The 22,066-nt window shown below is 47.3% G+C and overlaps 1 protein-coding gene across 6 annotated transcripts in view; it reads left to right on the top strand.

The window, feature by feature from the left end:
* Positions 1 to 22,066, top strand: part of LOC139463750 (serine-rich adhesin for platelets-like) — a 167,603-nt gene that overhangs the window by 37,786 nt on the left and 107,751 nt on the right. For 4 of the 6 annotated variants that reach the window (XM_071245016.1, XM_071245019.1, XM_071245018.1 and 1 more), the window contains one exon: positions 8,394 to 8,517. In XM_071245016.1, the coding sequence (XP_071101117.1) occupies positions 8,394 to 8,517 (124 nt within the window). Of the gene's footprint in view, positions 1 to 8,393; positions 8,518 to 19,460; positions 19,710 to 22,066 lie in introns of those variants that run through there. The other 2 variants (XM_071245021.1, XM_071245020.1) reach the window with 2 other exon arrangements.

The following is a 22,066-nucleotide window of genomic DNA, read 5'->3' as shown; positions in this document are numbered from 1 at the left end:
GCAGTATTTTGATGAGGCACGGTCCACAGAGCAGCCACGACTCTCTTGTCTTAAAGTATGAAGTATGATTGAGGCTTTCTGTAAGAATGTGAAAAACAGCAAGGGATCTCCTTTCAGCTTTCTGGTAGATTACATATAAGTATGTTTCTCTGATCTCCATGAAATGCCTGTACACCACCAGTACTTAGCAACCAGACAACACAGCCAGGAATGCCTCACCTTCACACACGTCTCGGTGGCCCACATCATGCAGTGAAATACGATGATGATAACCCTTCTCAACAGCTACATGTCAACTATTGAGCATAGAAGATAAGGTCAATGAGTGGGAGGAAAGGATGTCATTAGGATGAAAGAAATGTGGAATACCATTTCTTTACAAGACAGGAATGTTCACATAATACCTCTTGATCCGTCATGGTGGCAAAGAATAATGTTTTGAAAGTTGACACAATTTTTCCATGGCAGATGCTTAAAATTTGCTCCCCACTTATGAGTTATATTGTGCTGCCCATGCTTGAGTAACTGATCATCAGAATCTACATACTCACACAGCCTGACTGTTGGTCCACTGTGTAATCCTCTGTTGAAAACTCACAAACATGTACTGAAGGCCCTCCCATCAAGGAAGTGGTGAATGGCCTTTTTCTCTTTTCAGAACATGCACGGTTTATGTGTATTTTCCTCAGATGAAGGAAGAAGTTAAAAACTAATTTTTATCTGCTCAGTCAAATTCGGCAAAGTAGGCTTGTGGTGTTGTCAATATTATTGGACGGTTCAACAGGTAGAGATGGTTGAGAAGATTTAGCAAATTGATCGGAGATTTATTAGTGTCAGCACATGTATGCAGTTGGCTTAAGATTGATTCTATATCTTGTAGACGCTCTTTGATTTTCAAATTGGGTACAAATGGACAGATACCCTAAACGATATCTGCTGGTGCACATAGATATTTTGTTATAAGACTTTCACACTGTTTGACATGTGTCCTTCCACACTGCGCAACCCGGAGCCTGTTTCCCTACTGTTAACCTGTCAGATGGATAGGACTTCCTACAATGAAGAATTCAATGTTTGTAGGATCAGGCAGTATAATGGATCAGTTCATCTTTCTGTTCGTGGATAGCGTTGATGAGAGAAACTAAATTTCTTGATGAGCAAACAGAACTTTTGTTTCTAACACTCAATGTAGGTACAGGTGGCACACGTGTCCATGACATTATTCTTATAAGTCAGGTCAGGTTGGTCTTAACCATAGAAACACAACAGTAGAAGTTTCTGCTTGATGTGCCTGGTCAAGGGCTGCTGAGAGGGGGAAGAGTTCTCCCACCCTCCACTGCATGACTCATACAAACATGAACAAGCCAACCTTGAGGGTTACTCAGCAACACAGGAAACACTAGTACTAAACTGTTCAGTGGTGTACCTCATGTATGTGTTGTCATGGTAACAGCAGATGCACTAATTCTTTGTAAAACATCTCTTGTGCGAGGGGGAGTCTGTCATCAGCACACAGGGATGTCTGAACTGTGTGAGGGGAAGTGAGTCATCAGCACACAGGGATGTCTGAACTGTGTGAGGGGAAGTCGGTCATCAGCACACAGGGATGTCTGAACTGTGTGAGGGGAAGTGAGTCATCAGCACACAGGGATGTCTGAACTGTGTGAGGGGAAGTCGGTCATCAGCACAAAGGGATGTCTGAACTGTGTGAGGGGAACTGAGTCATCAGCACACAGGGATGTCTGAACTGTGTGAGGGGAAGTCGGTCATCAGCGCAAAGGGATGTCTGAACTGTGTGAGGGGAAGTCTGTCATCAGCGCACAGGGATGTCTGAACTGTGTGAGGGGAAGTCGGTCATCAGCACACAGGGATGTCTGAACTGTGTGAGGGGAAGTCGGTCATCAGCACACAGGGATGTCTGAACTGTGTGAGGGGAAGTGAATCATCAGCACACAGGGATGTCTGAACTGTGTGAGGGGAAGTCGGTCATCAGCACACAGGGATGTCTGAACTGTGTGAGGGGAAGTCGGTCATCAGCACACAGGGATGTCAGAACTGTGTGAGGGGAAGTGAGTCATCAGCACTCAGGGATGTCTGAACTGTGTGAGGGGAAGTCGGTCATCAGCACACATGGATGTCAGAACTGTGTGAGGGGAAGTGAGTCATCAGCACTCAGGGATGTCTGAACTGTGTGAGGGGAAGTCGGTCATCAGCACACAGGGATGTCTGAACTGTGTGAGGGGAAGTCGGTCATCAGCACACGTGGATGTCTCAACTGTGTTAGCAGGAACAGCACAGGCTTGCTCAGTGTGTAAGGCCAGTGATTGACTGGGTGGTGATTGTGTTGGAAGGTAGGGGAGGGGTGGGGGTTCACCATACATACCATATCCAGTTGGCAACATTGAGCACCAGTGCTGGTGGTGGGTGGTGAGTGTTGGGTGGTGAGTGGTGGGTGGTGAGTGGTGGGTGGTGGGTGGTGGGTGGTGGTTGGTGGGTGGTGAGTGGTGGGTGGTGTGGTGAGTGGTGAGTGGTGGGTGGTGAGTGGTGGTTGGTGGGTGGTGAGTGGTGGGTGGAGGGTGTTGAGTGGTGGGTGGTGTGGTGAGTGGTGGGTGGTAAGTGGTGGGTGGTGAGTGGTTGGTGGTGAGAGGTGGTTGGTGGGTGTTGAGTGGTGGGTGGAGGGTGTTGAGTGGTGGGTGGTGTGGTGAGTGGTGGGTGGTGAGTGGTGGGTGGTGAGTAGTGGTTGGTGGGTGTTGAGTGGTGGGTGGAGGGTGTTGAGTGGTGGGTGGTGTGGTGAGTGGTGGGTGGTGAGTGGTGGGTGGTGAGTGGTGGGTGGTGGGTGGTGAGTGTTGGGTGGTGAGTGGTGGGTGGTGAGTGGTGGGTGGTGAGTGGTGGGTGGTGGGTGGTGGGTGGTGGTTGGTGGGTGGTGAGTGGTGGGTGGAGGGTGTTGAGTGGTGGGTGGTGTGGTGAGTGGTGGGTGGTGGGTGGTGAGTGGTGAGTGGTGGGTGGAGGGTGTTGAGTGGTGGGTGGTGTGGTGAGTGGTGGGTGGTGAGTGGTGGGTGGTGAGTGGTGAGTGGTGGGTGGTGAGTGGTTGGTGGTGAGAGGTGGTTGGTGGGTGTTGAGTGGTGGGTGGAGGGTGTTGAGAGGTGGGTGGTGTGGTGAGTGGTGGGTGGTGAGTGGTGGGTGGTGGGTGGTGGTTGGTGGGTGGTGAGTGGTGGGTGGTGAGAGGTGGTTGGTGGGTGTTGAGTGGTGGGTGGAGGGTGTTGAGTGGTGGGTGGTGTGGTGAGTGGTGGGTGGTGAGTGGTGGGTGGTGGTTGGTGGTTGGTGGGTGGTGAGTGGTTGGTGGTGAGAGGTGGTTGGTGGGTGTTGAGTGGTGGGTGGAGGGTGTTGAGAGGTGGGTGGTGTGGTGAGTGGTGGGTGGTGAGTGGTGGGTGGTGGGTGGTGGTTGGTGGGTGGTGAGTGGTGGGTGGTGAGTGGTGGGTGGAGGGTGGTGAGTGGTGGGTGGTGGTTGGTGGGTGGTGAGTGGTGGGTGGTGGGTGGTGGTTGGTGGGTGGTGAGTGGTGGGTGGAGGGTGTTGAGTGGTGGGTGGTGTGGTGAGTGGTGAGTGGTGGGTGGTGAGTGGTGAGTGGTGGGTGGTGAGTGGTGGGTGGTGAGTGGTGGGTGGTGAGTGGTGGGTGGTGAGTGGTGAGTGGTGGGTGGTGAGTGGTGAGTGGTGGGTGGTGAGTGGTGGGTGGTGAGTGGTGAGTGGTGGGTGGTGAGTGGTGAGTGGTGAGTGGTGAGTGGTGGGTGGTGAGTGGTGAGTGGTGGGTGGTGAGTGGTGGGTGGTGAGTGGTTGGTGGTGGGTGGTGGGTGGTGGGTGGTGGGTGTTGAGTGGTGGGTGGAGGGTGTTGAGAGGTGGGTGGTGTGGTGAGTGGTGGGTGGTGGGTGGTGAGTGGTTGGTGGTGAGAGGTGGTTGGTGGGTGTTGAGTGGTGGGTGGAGGGTGTTGAGTGGTGGGTGGTGTGGTGAGTGGTGGGTGGTGAGTGGTGGGTGGTGAGTAGTGGTTGGTGGGTGTTGAGTGGTGGGTGGAGGGTGTTGAGTGGTGGGTGGTGGGTGGTGAGTGGTTGGTGGTGAGAGGTGGTTGGTGGGTGTTGAGTGGTGGGTGGAGGGTGTTGAGTGGTGGGTGGTGTGGTGAGTGGTGGGTGGTGAGTGGTGGGTGGTGAGTAGTGGTTGGTGGGTGTTGAGTGGTGGGTGGAGGGTGTTGAGTGGTGGGTGGTGTGGTGAATGGTGGGTGGTGAGTGGTGGGTGGTGAGTGGTGAGTGGTGGGTGGTGAGTGGTTGGTGGTGAGAGGTGGTTGGTGGGTGTTGAGTGGTGGGTGGAGGGTGTTGAGAGGTGGGTGGTGTGGTGAGTGGTGGGTGGTGAGTGGTGGGTGGTGGGTGGTGGTTGGTGGGTGGTGAGTGGTTGGTGGTGAGAGGTGGTTGGTGGGTGTTGAGTGGTGGGTGGAGGGTGTTGAGAGGTGGGTGGTGTGGTGAGTGGTGGGTGGTGAGTGGTGGGTGGTGGGTGGTGGTTGGTGGGTGGTGAGTGGTGGGTGGTGAGTGGTGGGTGGAGGGTGGTGAGTGGTGGGTGGTGGTTGGTGGGTGGTGGGTGGTGAGTGGTGGGTGGTGAGTGGTGGGTGGTGGGTGGTGGTTGGTGGGTGGTGAGTGGTGGGTGGTGAGTGGTGGGTGGTGAGTGGTGGGTGGTGGGTGGTGGGTGGTGGTTGGTGGGTGGTGAGTGGTGGGTGGAGGGTGTTGAGTGGTGGGTGGTGTGGTGAGTGGTGAGTGGTGGGTGGTGAGTGGTGAGTGGTGGGTGGTGAGTGGTTGGTGGTGAGAGGTGGTTGGTGGGTGTTGAGTGGTGGGTGGAGGGTGTTGAGAGGTGGGTGGTGTGGTGAGTGGTGGGTGGTGAGTGGTGGGTGGTGAGTGGTTGGTGGTGAGAGGTGGTTGGTGGGTGTTGAGTGGTGGGTGGAGGGTGTTGAGTGGTGGGTGGTGTGGTGAGTGGTGAGTGGTGGGTGGTGAGTAGTGGTTGGTGGGTGTTGAGTGGTGGGTGGAGGGTGTTGAGTGGTGGGTGGTGGGTGGTGAGTGGTTGGTGGTGAGAGGTGGTTGGTGGGTGTTGAGTGGTGGGTGGAGGGTGTTGAGTGGTGGGTGGTGTGGTGAGTGGTGGGTGGTGAGTGGTGGGTGGTGAGTAGTGGTTGGTGGGTGTTGAGTGGTGGGTGGAGGGTGTTGAGTGGTGGGTGGTGTGGTGAGTGGTGGGTGGTGAGTGGTGGGTGGTGAGTGGTGGGTGGTGAGTGGTTGGTGGTGAGTGGTGGGTGGTGAGTGTTGGGTGGTGAGTGGTGGGTGGTGAGTGGTGGGTGGTGAGTGGTGGGTGGTGGGTGGTGGGTGGTGGGTGGTGGTTGGTGGGTGGTGAGTGGTGGGTGGAGGGTGTTGAGTGGTGGGTGGTGTGGTGAGTGGTGGGTGGTGGGTGGTGAGTGGTGGGTGGAGGGTGTTGAGTGGTGGGTGGTGTGGTGAGTGGTGGGTGGTGAGTGGTGGGTGGTGAGTGGTGAGTGGTGAGTGGTTGGTGGTGAGAGGTGGTTGGTGGGTGTTGAGTGGTGGGTGGAGGGTGTTGAGAGGTGGGTGGTGTGGTGAGTGGTGGGTGGTGAGTGGTGGGTGGTGAGTGGTGGGTGGTGGTTGGTGGGTGGTGAGTGGTGGGTGGTGAGTGGTGGGTGGAGGGTGGTGAGTGGTGGGTGGTGGGTGGTGGTTGGTGGGTGGTGAGTGGTGGGTGGTGAGTGGTGGGTGGTGGGTGGTGAGTGGTGAGTGGTGGGTGGTGAGTGGTGAGTGGTGGGTGGTGGGTGGTGTGGTGAGTGGTGGGTGGTGGGTGGTGGGTGGTGGGTGGTGAGTGGTGGGTGGTGGGTGGTGAGTGGTGGGTGGTGGGTGGTGGGTGGTGAGTGGTGGGTGGTGAGTGGTGAGTGGTGGGTGGTGGGTGGTGAGTGGTGAGTGGTGGGTGGTGGGTGGTGTGGTGAGTGGTGGGTGGTGGGTGGTGGGTGGTGAGTGGTGAGTGGTGGGTGGTGGGTGGTGAGTGGTGGGTGGTGAGTGGTGAGTGGTGGGTGGTGAGTGGTGGGTGGTGAGTGGTGAGTGGTGGGTGGTGGGTGGTGTGGTGAGTGGTGAGTGGTGGGTGGTGAGTGGTGAGTGGTGAGTGGTGGGTGGTGAGTGGTGAGTGGTGGGTGGTGGGTGGTGGGTGGTGTGGTGAGTGGTGGGTGGTGGGTGGTGGGTGGTGAGTGGTGGGTGGTGGGTGGTGGGTGGTGAGTGGTGAGTGGTGGGTGGAGGGTGGTGAGTGGTGGGTGGTGGTTGGTGAGTGGTGAGTGGTGAGTGGTGAGTGGTGGGTGGTGAGTGGTGGGTGGTGGGTGGTGAGTGGTGAGTGGTGGGTGGAGGGTGTTGAGTGGTGGGTGGTGTGGTGAGTGGTGGGTGGTGAGTGGTGGGTGGTGAGTGGTGAGTGGTGAGTGGTGAGTGGTGAGAGGTGGTTGGTGGGTGTTGAGTGGTGGGTGGAGGGTGTTGAGAGGTGGGTGGTGTGGTGAGTGGTGGGTGGTGAGTGGTGGGTGGTGAGTGGTTGGTGGTGAGAGGTGGTTGGTGGGTGTTGAGTGGTGGGTGGAGGGTGTTGAGTGGTGGGTGGTGTGGTGAGTGGTGAGTGGTGGGTGGTGAGTAGTGGTTGGTGGGTGTTGAGTGGTGGGTGGAGGGTGTTGAGTGGTGGGTGGTGTGGTGAGTGGTGGGTGGTGAGTGGTGGGTGGTGAGTGGTTGGTGGTGAGTGGTGGGTTTGAGGCCTTGCATGGAGTCACCCCCTCACTCTGTGGCAGATACCATCTCCGACATGCAGTGTGTTTTTCAGTTGATGATGCCCTTGATATACTCTTAGACATGTCACTGCTGATGCAAGTTTAGCACTGTTATACCAGTTGCTAAGATTTGTCATTTGTCATGTCAATTGATTGCTTTTGGGGTTTACCTAGAAGTACGTATTTTATGGCACTTCACTCAACTGCCAGAAAGATCATTGCCATTATCTGTGTATGTTGTTCCATCCTTTTCAAGTAAAATAATGTCCATGGGTGAAAAGCATGAAACTTTGCCAATAGGTACATGTATATATCAACAGGTGAAAGGTGTCAAGTGGCACTGCCAGCTCTTTGTGGTGTGGGGAAGCTTTTCGAGGGACATTAAGTCTACAGCCCCTGTACTGACTGTTTGAGCTAACTAAGCTTGGTACTGAGTATTTCAGTTGTATGATGACATGTCCACATATATGTGTGAGGAAATTCCAATTTACCGCAGGTTTTAGACATTCACACTCTTCTGTTCTGACAAAGGCTTTAGGGTGAATCTGGGATTCAAACTGAGGTTAACAGGACCTTGGCACGCCTACTGGATGCCACCTACGCTCCATGTAGACGTGGCACATGGTACACAGTGGCACTTACAGATGGCGTACAGAGTGCCGAGTAAGGTTCTCATGACAGAGGTAGAGTGTTGCCACTTCACTGAAGAGGATAGAATACACTACCCATGCTGCATGACATGCCAAAAAAATCTGATATGAGTGGGGTAAAATGATGCAATATTCTCCTGTGACAAACACTCCAATGTACAGGTGGGCTACTCCTGTCACATTTAGTGTACCTGGTGTGACAGCAGTGTGGGTGTTGTAGGTCATCATTCAAGGGTCTTTATCTTGTAAATCAGTAGTTGCACAAACATGGCAGGCAGGAGTTGGATGTTACTGGAAGAATCTCTATGTCAGTGTGTCAACACATGATGTTCTCTGCGTCCACCCACAGGTTTCTCTCCTGCACAGGCCCATCAAGAAGATAATATGTCATATGTCTTAATGCATGTACACATTGAAAAACCTTCCAAGCATCTTTAACTTTAATGTTCAAAGAGACGTCAACTTCTGTGGATTTCGCAGGACGTCTTCGTGACACGGTGTATGTGTGTTTTAGATCTGGTTAGTGCTGCATTGCATGTCATAAAATGTACTTTGTGTTATCATTATGGCCCTCAGAAATACCTGTGTACTGTCTGACAGATCGTGTAGCTGTGCCAGTGTGCATGTCAATGCTTACAATCTGGAAACAATTCATCAGAAATCTCTTGTTTCAAGTGGAACACATTACACTCCACATTTGTTGCCAACTATGTCAGGTTATTGATTGAATAGGTTAACGAATATTCTTTTATTACGAATACCTTTTTTTAATCAACACTTTTCAAGACTTTTTTTGTGATGTCCTTGTGATGCAAATTAATTGGTGTTTCGTGGATTATTTACCTCTTAGTACACGTACAACATGAAGCATTTGATTGTTCAGACAAGTTTTCTCCTTCTTTTTATTGTGCGCTGGTGTTGTGTGTTTCAGACTGAGTACATCTGACAGGAAGAGTGGCAGTCGAGACAGCAGCATGGATGCTCGCAAGTCACGTGATCGGCGAGAACGGAAAAAGGACAAGTATGACAAGATGACAATTGAACATACTGACAAGGTAAGACACTGCTAGTGTAAATTAAATTACAATTTGTCAACTGAAGAAAAGAGTGTATATAAACATGGATCCTCACATTAATATCCCAATGACAATACTACCGTATATCGCTGTGTATAAGGCGAGTTTTTCGTACCTAAAATGAGGGGGCTAAGAAGGGGGGTCGTCTTATACACGGAGTCGAAGATCTCACATTTTATTCCACTGGCGATGTCAACCGGCGTCCGATAGCCAGCCCAGCATTTGACAATAAAACTTCGCATTTCGTCCTAAATAACTGTTCAAATAACTATTTCCATACATAAACATGATTTGTATATCTTTTCCTTGAATAAAGTTTAATAATTTCTGCAAATAAAGTTGAAATGACCCTCTCCTCGATGCAGATTGTCAAACCAGCTGACACGGTAAAACAATCAACATCCGTGAGTAGGGAGCCGGAAGTACCGGTAATCATTTGCATATTGCACATGTGACCTAACATGTGATAACCGGTGAAGCTGAAATCAATTCCCGCTGTTTTTACAGTTGTATTAACAAGTGTTGGAGACGGTGTGTACAAGTGATTGTGGAATAAAAACGCTGAATGTGAAGCAAACATAAGCCTAGTTAGTTACAACATAGTTAATTGGCGATTAAATTACTCACCATTGTCTCTTATATGTTATTACTTCATAAATGAATTTTATTTTACGGGCACCAATTTGGTGTCGTACCGTGTAAACACAAAATGGCGACGTGTGCCGGAGTTACACACGCGACCTATCATTGTAGAAAAAACAACAACGCAAGATAAACATATTTTTATTGCATATATAAGGTTTGTGTGCGCACTTGTGATGTGTGCGAAATACGCATCAGTCGGAAAGCGCACATTCAATCTCCAAAGTAACTAACTAACTAATTTGTGATGTCCGTGTGCGAAATACGCTACAGTCGGCAAGAGCGCGTTAAATCTTCTACCGGTATATCAGTCAGACTTGTGATGTGTTTCATTCCAGGTCGCCTTATACACGGAGTATAGGATTTTGGGTTGATTTTTAAGGCGTGTACAGGGGGGTCGTCTTATACGTGGGGTCGCCTTATACACAGCGATATACGGTAACTAGATTATCAATCAATCAAGTGTTACAAATATGACATGCCTGATGGCTGTTTCCTTTGAAGTTGGCCCTGTAAAAATTCCAACGAGGTCAGTTTTTAACTTGGAAGCCTACTTATGGCAACTAGTCTGGAAATGACAGTGTCAGATCCTATATGTATTTGCATCTGTCTTCACCTCCTGATGTGTGCCTAGTCTACCTAAGCTGTTATGATGGGCTCTCATGAGGCACCTGGACAGGTGAGGAGGAACCACACACATGCTGGGATGATTGGCTCACACAGTAGATTGTCAGTTACATTCCTCACACAATTATAAAAACACAGAGACCTTCAGATTTCTACATCAGAACCTTGCTTGAATGCCTTGCCTGCAAGACTTGGAAGACATTTACAAAATTCCAGTGGCAAGACTACAGAAACAGACACCATATCTCCCGTGTGCTTCAGTGGGGTGTACTCTAGTTATGTCATATGCAGGCGGTAGTGAGTTCCCCAGTGTGGTGTGTCGTCCATGTATTTCATAGGCATCAGTAATTTCCCTATTTACCTACAGGCTGCAGGGAAACATCGATGCCTTCAAACTGAATATCCAGTACCTGTGTAGGATGTCTTCCCTGTATTATGTCCCCTATTTACCTACAGGCGGCAGGGAAACACCATTGCCTTCACGCTGAATATCCAGTACCTGTGTAGGATGTCTTCCCCTGTATTATGTCCCCTATTTACCTACAGGCGGCAGGGAAACACCATTGCCTTCACGCTGAATATCCAGTACCTGTGTAGGATGTCTTCCCCTGTATTATGTCCCCTATTTACCTAAAGGCGGCAGGGAAACACCATTGCCTTCACGCTGAATATCCAGTACCTGTGTAGGATGTCTTCCCTGTATTATGTCCCCTATTTACCTACAGGCTGCAGGGAAACATCGATGCCTTCAAACTGAATATCCAGTACCTGTGTAGGATGTCTTCCCTGTATTATGTCCCCTATTTACCTACAGGCGGCAGGGAAACACCATTGCCTTCACGCTGAATATCCAGTACCTGTGTAGGATGTCTTCCCTGTATTATGTCCCCTATTTACCTACAGGCGGCAGGGAAACACCATTGCCTTCACGCTGAATATCCAGTACCTGTGTAGGATGTCTTCCCTGTATTATGTCCCCTATATACCTACAGGCTGCAGGGAAACATCAATGCCTTCAAACTGAATATCCAGTACCTGTGTAGGACAATATAGTAAGGGATAACAAGTATCCAGTACAATAAATGTCTCTTGCATGACAGAATGTTGAATATTTAAAAACATCATGATGTACTTTCAGACTTATTTCTATAGCTCCAGTTCACATATGCTGTATTTTTGTTAATGCTTACATTGACCTTGGAATTAGCATGTGACTTCCACTCAAACCTTAATTATTTTGAGTAGTTAAGTGACCAGTAGACATATCACATTATAGGCTGTTTCAAGGTAGAGCTACAAAATGCACTATATACTTGATCTGCATATTACGTGGTATATTTCATAGGCTTTGCAATAAAAGACACACTTAAACCATATTACCATAAACACAGGGTCATGAAGAGATATATGGCAGGCTAGGAATATTCAGATATGTTGCACTGTGATCCTACCCTGGAACAGGATTCATTACACTGTCCTCTGTGCTGGGTCAAATAAAGACATTAATATATTCATAGACATATTTCCACCAGGTGGGATATTCTATGAACCCTTCAATGAGCCAGTTGTTACCCGGTCATGTCTTTAAGTGCTGGCATTGGATTTCACAGATGAATGACAACCTCATTCAAATCCGAGTTTGGATTTTGAATTTTATCTTTGAATATCATTACATTTGAATAGATAGATTGATTACTTACTGACACATGCAGAATGTATTACAAAACGTGTTATACCAGAGAGCTCTTGAGATGAGGGGCCTTGGGTATTGAAGTTGGTTAACACTGAAAGTAACTTTGAAAGACATTACATAAGTTTGACTGAAGTCACTTACCTCCCACAATTATTGCCATTGTGATGTTGCTATAGATGAGGGTTGGGCAGAGCTATGCTTGATAACTGTTTACAGGTAATTCAGACCACCTTTTCACAGATCAGAGGTAATTTTTCCACCCGTTTCACAATCACAGATAATTAGGGTGTAAATTAGTTCATATGTCACAGAGAAAAGGAATAATTATTCTCGTGATGGCGACAAAACCATATCATTATAATTTTGCATGTATAAACTTGCATGTAATATATGTACTTGGTGACAATCTAGTTCTGACTGTAACTTCTCTCACTTAAGGTAGCCCTGACTGTCCCCCCTCCCACAGATTCTAGTCCTGACTGTCCCCATCCAACAGATTCTAGTCCTGACTGTCCCCCCTCCCATAGATTCTAGTCCTGACTGTCCCCCCTCCCTCTGATTTGTAGTCCTGACTGTCCCCCCTCCCTCTGATTCTAGTCCTGACTGTCCCCTCTCCCACAGGTTCTAGTCCTGACTGTCCCCTCTCCCACAGATTCTAGTCCTGACTGTCCCCTCTCCCACAGATTCTAGTCCTGACTGTCCCCTCTCCCACAGATTCTAGTCCTGACTGTCCCCTCTCCCACAGATTCTAGTCCTGACTGTCCCCTCTCCCACAGATTCTATTCCTGACTGTCCCCTCTCCCACAGATTCTAGTCCTGACTGTCCCCTCTCCCACAGATTCTAGTCCTGACTGTCCCCTCTCCCACAGATTCTAGTCCTGACTGTCCCATCTCCCACAGATTCTATTCCTGACTGTCCCCTCTCCCACAGATTCTAGTCCTGACTGTAACACCTCCCTCTGATTCTAGTCCTGACTGTCCCCTCTCCCACAGATTCTAGTCCTGACTGTCCCCTCTCCCACAGATTCTAGTCCTGACTGTCCCCTCTCCCACAGATTCTAGTCCTGACTGTAACACCTCCCACTTAAGCTAGTCCTGACTGTAACACCTCCCACTTAAGCTAGTCCTGACTGTAACACCTTCCACATAAGCTGGTCCTGACTGTAACACCTCCCACTTAAGCTAGTCCTGACTGTAACACCTCCCACTTAAGCTAGTCCTGACTGTAACACCTCCCACTTAAGCTAGTCCTGACTGTAACACTTCCCACTTAAGCTAGTCCTGACTGTAACACCTTCCACATAAGCTGGTCCTGACTGTAACACCTCCCACTTAAGCTAGTCCTGACTGTAACACCTTCCACATAAGCTAGTCCTGACTGTAACACCTCCCACATAAGCTGGTCCTGACTGTACCACCTCCCACTCAAGCTAGTCCTGACTGTAACACCTCCCACTTAAGCTAGTCCTGACTGTAACACCTTCCACTTAAGCTAGTCCTGACTGTAACACCTCCCACTTAAGCTAGTCCTGACTGTAACACCTCCCACTTCAGCTGGTCCTGACAGTAAGCTCTTCTACATAAGCTAGTCCTCACTGTAACCTCTCCCACTTAAGCTAGTCCTGTCCTTTACCACTCCCTCTTAAGCTGGTCCTGACTGTAACCTCTCCCACTTAGGCTAGTCCTGACTGTAACCTCTCTCACTAAAGCTGGCCCTGACTGTAACCTCTCCCACTTAACATGTTTCACCTGCATCAGTGTATATTTTGTAACTGTGTCCACATGATCAGCAACCAATAGCTCTGCCCTGCCACTATGTTCACTTGCCTGCCTCACTGAACAGCAGGAAATAAGCGTTTGTACATTTCCCTGGCAGCATGGCATGGCATTGTAGACCTGTCTGACTGCCTGAGCAGCAGTAGACCTGCTGTTGGAGCTCAGAGGATTTAGGGGATATTGGGTGTTCATGCCCATTATATATGCATCCTTGACAATATCAGGAACGGCCTCAGCTACCTTTGGTGTCCATAAATTGCTTCATGTATAGATTGTATGATTTGGACTGAAAAGCATTGAAGCAGACACATTTGCTGATCTTAGTTAGATATTACTATTAGTTGCGGATCATTTAATCAGTATAATTGAGCCTTAAGTAGCGAAGCTTGAACCAATACCAATTTCATGGCTCATTTAGCTGAAATGTCTTGTTACAGAAGCAGACACGTGCACTAGCATAGTTTTAGTTACAGTATTCAGATTAACCACATGGTCTTATTGGTTTGAATATTACTCTGTGAAGACATTCTGAATGAATTGTGTGTGAAATTTACGATAAACCATATAGATATGTCACACCCTTCTGTAAAGAAATGAATGCTGTGATTGATATAGGATTCCTATGTTGTGACAATTATGATGGTGATAAAGACACTGACAAGCTATCACAGCCCCTGTCATGTGAAAGACCTGTCAGGTAAATTAGTCTCACATTGCAGTATTATCAGCAGTGATAGAAAGAATGTTTGTGTCATTAGGCTGTCTCCAGGCTGGTTGTGTGAGGGTGCTTGCCGGGGTGGGAGCAGCCCCAGGAGACAGACAGTGATCAAGCTGGTGATGGGTCAGGTGTTATACACCGGGGTCATCCGCTCCCAACTCATGTCTGTGTGTAGGGGTGGAAGGGATGGGACTTCCATTCACTGTCATATACAAAACACAATCCTCCCATCAGGTTAATTTGGCTCAAGCCAGTTATTGTACATTAAAGGTATTGGTGTATTTGAGCAGTGAAAATGCACTACACTGTAGCCCACGATGGTTACACAGATACCTGACACTGATGCCACATGTCTGAGTTACCAGGGATTGACACAGCATCGGTGAGGGACAAACCCGTTGAAAACTTGCCTTGTCATAAACATGATCAGATATCATGTCATTCTTCATATGCGGGGTGGCTGAAAAGTTCTGAGCCTATGTACACTGGACAGTTTGCATGTATTAAGTAAAGTGTTGATAAGACACATGATAGGATAGGATAAGGATAGGATGATATTTATTGCAGAAACGTTCCATTACAGGACAGATGCAATTTTAAAAGACAAGACATTATGATTCATATATACATATATACAGACATACATAATTTACGTTCCTGTAGACACATACAAAAAACAAAATAATCAATATTACATATTTGATGATTTTTATACATAAAATGTCAACGGTTGATTATGAAGGGGTATTTATTGTTTGAAATTATAGATATGTAAACAAATGCAGTTGATATTGACTGCTTCATTATTTGATAGGATGTATTGAAATAATTTATCTTCATGACTGTGGACATTTACATTTACATTTTGTATGGATGATTTTTCAAACAGTACATGGCTTATGTATAAGTATATGATATGATTATGGATGGTCAACGACTCACCGCACTCAGCATTGGGGGGGGGGGGGGGTCACACTGGCAAGGTTGGGATTTCACATGGACCACAGTCCCTACATGGGTTGATTGTCATCAGTTCTAGTCGGTGTTGACTTTCATGTGGACTATCATTCTTAGATATATTGTTTGTAGACAGTGCTAGGCAGCACACAACCCACCCCTACATAGAGAACAGCATGGATTGTATTGCCTGTGAGCCTGACATCAGTGACAGACACATGTATATACACAATGAAATATTTGGCATGCCCCTCTGTAGCCTTGGTTTATGCTTTTGTTTACAACTTAAAGCTGTCTGCTGTATTCTGCATCCTATCAGCTCCCCTGCAAATCTGCTGATGACACACATACATCAACTGGATGCTCATCGTGCTGCCAGCCACTGTCTCCTCATCTCCTTGTGTCATACTCGTTCACACACACATCTACCGTGTATATATATATAACCCACATGGCTAGATGGGAATGTGTCACTTATAGCAGTATTTGGCTGAATAGTAAGGTACACCCCCACATTCTGCCTGTCCCCTGAGTAGAGTAGCTGTTACACAACTGTCACTTCAGTAGGGTAGCCATCACACAACTGTCACCTTAGTAGGGTAGCCATCACACAACTGTCACCTCAATTGGGTAGCTGTCCCCTGAGTAGGGTAGCCGTCACACAACTGTCCCCTGAGTAGGGTAGCCGTCACACAACTGTGACCTCAGTAGGGTAGCTGTCACACAACTGTCCCCTGAGTAGGGTAGCCATCACACCACTGTCCCCTGAGTAGGGTAGCCATCACACAACTGTCCCCTGAGTAGGGTAGCCGTCACACAACTGTCCCCTGAGTAGGGTAGCCATCACACCACTGTCCCCTGAGTAGGGTAGCCATCACACAACTGTCCCCTGAGTAGGGTAGCCGTCACACAACTGTCCCCTGAGTAGGGTAGCCTTCACACAACTGTCCCCTGAGTAGGGTAGCCGTCACACAACTTTCCCCTCAGTAGGGTAGCCATCACACAACTGTCACCTCAGTAGGGTAGCCATCACACAACTGTCACCTTAGTAGGGTAGCCATCACACAGCTGTCACCTGAGTAGGGTAGCCATCACACAGCTGTCACCTAAGTAGGGTAGCCATCACACAAGTGTCACCTCAGTAGGGTAGCCATCACACAGCTGTCACCTTAGTAGGGTAGCCATCACACAACTGACACCTTAGTAGGGTAGCCATCACACAACTGTCATCTCAGTAGGGTAGCCATCACACAACTGTCACCTCAGTAGGGTAGCCGTCACACAACTGTCACCTGAGTAGGGTAGCCATCACACAACTGTCACCCAGGTAGGGTAGCTGTCACACAACTGTCACCTCAGTAGGGTAGCCGTCACACAACTGTCACCGAAGTAGGTAGCTCTCACACAACTGTCAGCTCAGCAGGGTAGCCATTACACAAGTGTCCCCTCAGTAGGGTAGCCATCATACAGCTGTCACCTCAGTAGGGTAGCCGTCACACAACTGTCACCTTAGTAGGGTAGCCATCACACAACTGTCACCTCAGTAGGGTAGCCGTCACACATTTGTCACCGCAGTAGGTAGCTCTCACACAACTGTCACCTCAGTAGGGTAGCCATCACACAACTGTTACCACAGAAGAGCGGCTTTATTAAGAAAACAATGAAGGCCATTACTCAGACAGTTGGTGACAGTAGGGGATGTGGGATGCGATACGGGTTGTACTGAATAGACTGACTGTGGGGGATGTGGGATGTGATAGGGGGTTGTACTGAATAGACTGACTGTGGGGGATGTGGGATGCGATACGGGTTGTACTGAATAGACTGACTGTGGGGGATGTGGGATGCGATACGGGTTGTACTGAATAGACTGACTGTGGGGGATGTTGGATGTGATAGGGGGTTGTAATGAATAGACTGACTGTGGGGGATGTGGGATGTGATAGGGGGTTGTACTGAATAGACTGACTGTGGGGGATGTGGGATGTGATATGGGTTGTACTGAATAGACTGACTGTGGGGGATGTGATAGGGGGTTGTACTGAATAGACTGACTGTGGGGGATGTGGGATGCGATACGGGTTGTACTGAATAGACTGACTGTGGGGGATGTGGGATGTGATACGGGTTGTACTGAATAGACTGACTGTGGGGGATGTGGGATGTGATAGGGGGTTGTACTGAATAGACTGACTGTGGGGGATGTGGGATGCGATACGGGTTGTACTGAATAGACTGACTGTGGGGGATGTGGGATGTGATAGGGGGTTGTAATGAATAGACTGACTGTGGGGGATGTGGGATGTGATATGGGTTGTAATGAATAGACTGACTGTGGGGGATGTGGGATGTGATATGGGTTGTACTGAATAGACTGACTGTGGGGGATGTGGGATGTGATATGGGTTGTAATGAATAGACTGACTGTGGGGGATGTGGGATGTGATACGGGTTGTAATGAATAGACTGACTGTAGGGGATGTTGGATGTGATACGGGTTGTAATGAATAGACTGACTGTAGGGGATGTGGGATGTGATACGGGTTGTAATGAATAGACTGACTGTGGGGGATGTGGGATGTGATACGGGTTGTAATGAATAGACTGACTGTGGGGGATGTTGGATGTGATACGGGTTGTAATGATTAGACTGACTGTAGGGGACTTTCAGATGTGCCATGAACATTGGGTTTGATATATTTGATGAAAACCCATTTCACAGAGACAGCCTAAATTGGGAATCCCAGAAAGAGAGAGAGTCCATAATGAACATGATGAACCCTCCACCCAAAGCAGATGTATGTAGGTTGTTACTGTTGACAGGCATGTCTGTGTTACAGATGATTGTTGAGAGACTTACTGGGGTACTGGGGTTCCTGGGGTAACAGGGGTCATACAGAAAGCCAAGTCTGGAGTCCTAATGGGGTGAGAGTGACCTCTGAGTCAAGAGGGCCACTTCAAAGTCAAGACTGGATTAACACCTTGCTCTTTAAGTGGATGACTCGGCTCTCTTGTCAGTTTCAGATGCCTCAAAGTAGTGTCTGTTTATTTCATGCATGAGGTGACCAATCTAAACATGAATGCTTCAGTTTAGGCCTTTTGATGAACATTTTATTTTCACTGTTTGAAACATATAAATATGTTATGATATAGATTTGTAGTTTGACATTACATCTTCTATGTAGTGAATTCATATTGCTCTTATTGAGACACTTGAGGTTAGATGAATTACATGTATATACATTGTTATATTTATGTTAAAGTCCACAGAGTCATCATCTGTTGTTGCTACAGTGTGCGTGCGTGTGTGTGTGTGTGTGTGCATGCGTGTGAGGGCGTGTGTGTGTTTGTGTGCATGTGTATGTGTGTGCATGCGTGCGTGTGTGTGTGCGTGCGTGCGTGTGTGTGTGTGTGCATGCGTGTGTGTGTGTGTGTGTGTGTGTGTAGGCATGTGCGTGTGTGTACATGCGTGTGTGTGCTTGCGTGCGCGTGTGTGTGTGTGTGTGTGTGTGTGCATGTGCGTGTGTGTACATGCGTGTGCGTGTGCGCGTGCGCGTGCGTGTGTGTGTGTGTGTGTGTGTGTGTGCTCTCGCCCTGTTGACTACCTACCAACACATGCAGGTAAGCAGTGGAGAGCTGGTATAGCTGACACCTACTGCATGTCCTGTGGCGAGCACAGCCATTTAGGCGGTCAGTAGAGTGAGTTGCTAGGGGTCAGCGAGGGGAGCAACGTACAAATACCCACCAGAGAGTGTTTATGGTACACGCTTTTATTGACAACCATTCACACATGAAGGCATTGCTGGCCTCTGCTCCGCTGAATGAGGCTCCACAGGGGTGTTCAGCTGTACAGATATGTGAATGTCAACCATCCAGGTGCTTTAGTATGGCAGTCTAATTCAGTAGTCAGCTCTGAAAACAGTAAAATATGTAAATCTGTCCTCATGTACTAGATGTTATGAATATCTAACTCAAAATTACAAGAACTGAGTTCGTTAAATATTTCTCAGACCCAAGACTTGGATATATTATGTATGACACTGTGTGTATACCCTATATATAGTGTATGTATACCCTATATCCTCGTGATCTTCACCAGTGGGTTAGAAAGGGATGAATACTGTGTGTATACCCTATATATAGTGTATGTATACCCTATATCCTCGTGACGCTCACCAGTGGGTTAGAAAGGTATGAATACTGTGTGCATACCCTATATCCTCGTGATCTTCACCAGTGGGTTAGAAAGGGATGAATACTGTGTGTATACCCTATATATACTGTGTGCATACCCTATATCCTCGTGACCCTCACCATTGGGTTAGAAAGGTATGAATACTGAGTGTATACCCTATTCCCTGTGACCTTCACCAGTGGGTTAGAAAGGTATGAATACTGAGTGTATACCCTATTCCCTGTGACCTTCACCAGTGGGTTAGGCAAGTTATGAATACTGAGTGTATACCCCTACTCCTCGTGACCCTCACCAGTGGGTTGAACAACTTATGAATCGGCTGTAGAGTACAGGCAGCACATGTTATATTAAACGTTATTTTGGAGGACTGTAACCAGCAGAGCACGTACATGGCTTGTCTACTGAGCTACTGACAGGGGAACACAGCAAAGTGACAGTACTATGTATGTAGTACTATGTTTGTAGTATTTAGCATGGATTCTCCCTATTTGGTGACATAACTCAACATGGATACCCACTATACCAAGGGGCGACGGGGATCGTCGGGCAAGGATTATGTCCAGGTAAGAGACTTTTATGAGGTACAAGCTTTGACAGAATCACAAAGACAAACCTGGTTTATTTCATAATCTTCAAATTAACCTGGAAAAGTGCATGCAAGTTTTGGGAACTTTGCTCCTGTGTAGGGCAATTGATTTTAATAACAAGAGATGTGGGTTGTTTCATTGCCTGACTATTGGCTACTGTGGGTACAGAGGCTTTGCCTGAAGACAGTGTCCCAGCTTTCACTCTGGGTTCATATCTATATCCCCTACTAGATGCCGGAATGTATCGGGCTGATTTTTAGGCATAAATTTCTTTAATGACAACAGTGTGTGCTTTATTTGAAATATATTTGGTGTCTTTGAGCATTTTGTGCCCATTTTATGAAACATGCATTTATGAAACTCATTTAATACCCAGTGTACATGTGGGCTTCCTTCTTGGACTGAGGACTGAGAGGACGAGTCATTCAATGGGCTATTGAAAGTTACACTCTCACTTTATAACACTCCATTCATTCCTTTTATCATACTTCACAAAAGAGGAAATTGGTGCTATGTTAATGGTTGAGACTGCTTAGATTCACAAGATTATTCTGGTAAAGCCATGTATGCTTTGTCTTGTTTGCCAGCATTCACTTAATGTTGTATGAAATATTTTAAGATATTCTTAACAGACCCAAGAATATGAAAGGAATAATATAATTCCATGTGTATTTATGAACATGGAATAACAGAATGGCTGAGACAAATGTGGACACATTCGCCCAAGTTTTATGTCAAAAGCTTGTTTCTTCTTATTAAGCAGCCTGACTCAGATGTGTGCTATGTGAATGTGTTTTGTGCAGCTCGGGTTTCACTGCAAGTAATACATGTCACAGTGTTATTGACAATATGACAGAAATACTTTATGTATGTTCCTGGACATATGTATTTGTGTAGCCTTAGCCATGTCATAGCAGCCAGGAGGTTGGGCTTATCTGACAGAGGATTATTGCTTTTGTTTATGTCAACATTGCTTCACTCATAAAGCAACAAATACTACACGTGATAGTTAGGGGTAGTGTCAGATTCAGACCAGGAATTCATTCCTGCACAACAGACTTATTGTTTGACCACCAATAGCATAATCAGTGAACTTGTTCCTTGAAGATAATGCCATGTATAATGGATATGAAATACACCTAGAGATAGGAGCGGCATGGTTTATCTAATCATAGCCGCAGCATACACATGTTAGTCATAATTACAGTCAGCAATAATAATGTGTCAAAGTATGTAGCAGGGCAGTGTTGTTGAAGTACATCTTCATAAATACTTCTCTGAGTGTATCATTCATCTGAAGGTGACAAATCTCAAGTGTTTGGATTTGATTTTTTACATCTTCCTAAAAAAATGTTTTCATGGTTATAAAGGGATTTCATTGGATCATTTCAGAAACACCAAGTTTTGGTTATATTTTTGTGTTTAGGACCAGACATGAGGAATGTATTTTTTTCTTGAACAAAAAGGAAACTATTCTTGTATTGTTCTCTTTACTCCACCCCATCCAGTTGAGACATGTGGCATCTTGTCATGTTGTTGTATAAGGATGTAGAGGACATCACCATCTACATGTGTGTATTCCCCCCAGTAGCAGTTGTATTTCTTCAAAGGAGTATTTTTTGTCAAGAAAAGAGTGTTCATCTAAACTGAAAATCTATAACTAACACTGCAATGTGAAACATGGAAATATAAGAAGTATACACACATTAGACTGACACTGACTTTATCATCAAATTAAAGTTGCACTGTAAACTCTATTATGGTGTACCTGGCAAGCATGAGGTGCCCTGGACTGTCCCCAGCCGCAGTATGAAGCTGTCATCAACACACGTAGAAAGAACACTGGCCACTGTGGTGGTCTCAGATCCCCCTTTGAAGGCTTGTTTTAGATTGACAGCTATCTAACCTGCTGAAAGTGCATTTTCTCTTTCCTTTCCCATGAAATTGGAAGAAACTCTGTTTTTAAGGATATCATTATTACAGTAATGGTAAGTGCAAATTTCTCCCTCAAGTGTATTTATTTCAGCAAAGGAATGCTATCTATTTCTTCTCCACTAGAATATTTACTTTTAAGCTGCATAAAGAAGTGGAACAGGCAGTTAAAGAAATTGGCACCACACACACTGAAATGTACATGAGTGGATTGTAGTAGTTTAACTGACATGCTCAAGTCCCTAGTGAAATGAACATGAAATGAGCGTATGTTTGTGCTGCTGGGCTGGTCATGTTATAGGAAGTGGTTGTGATAAAAACATCAGCAATTATCACGGATGTGATAAGCTTCAGTGTGGGATCTGTGGATGTTGAACATGGCTCTCACTTATACATGGTAA

This window comes from Haliotis cracherodii, unplaced genomic scaffold, assembly GCF_022045235.1.
Source record: "Haliotis cracherodii isolate W230 unplaced genomic scaffold, xgHalCrac1.p SCAF_16, whole genome shotgun sequence".
NCBI lineage: Eukaryota > Metazoa > Mollusca > Gastropoda > Lepetellida > Haliotidae > Haliotis > Haliotis cracherodii.
This window is presented reverse-complemented; position numbering and strand designations above follow the sequence as displayed.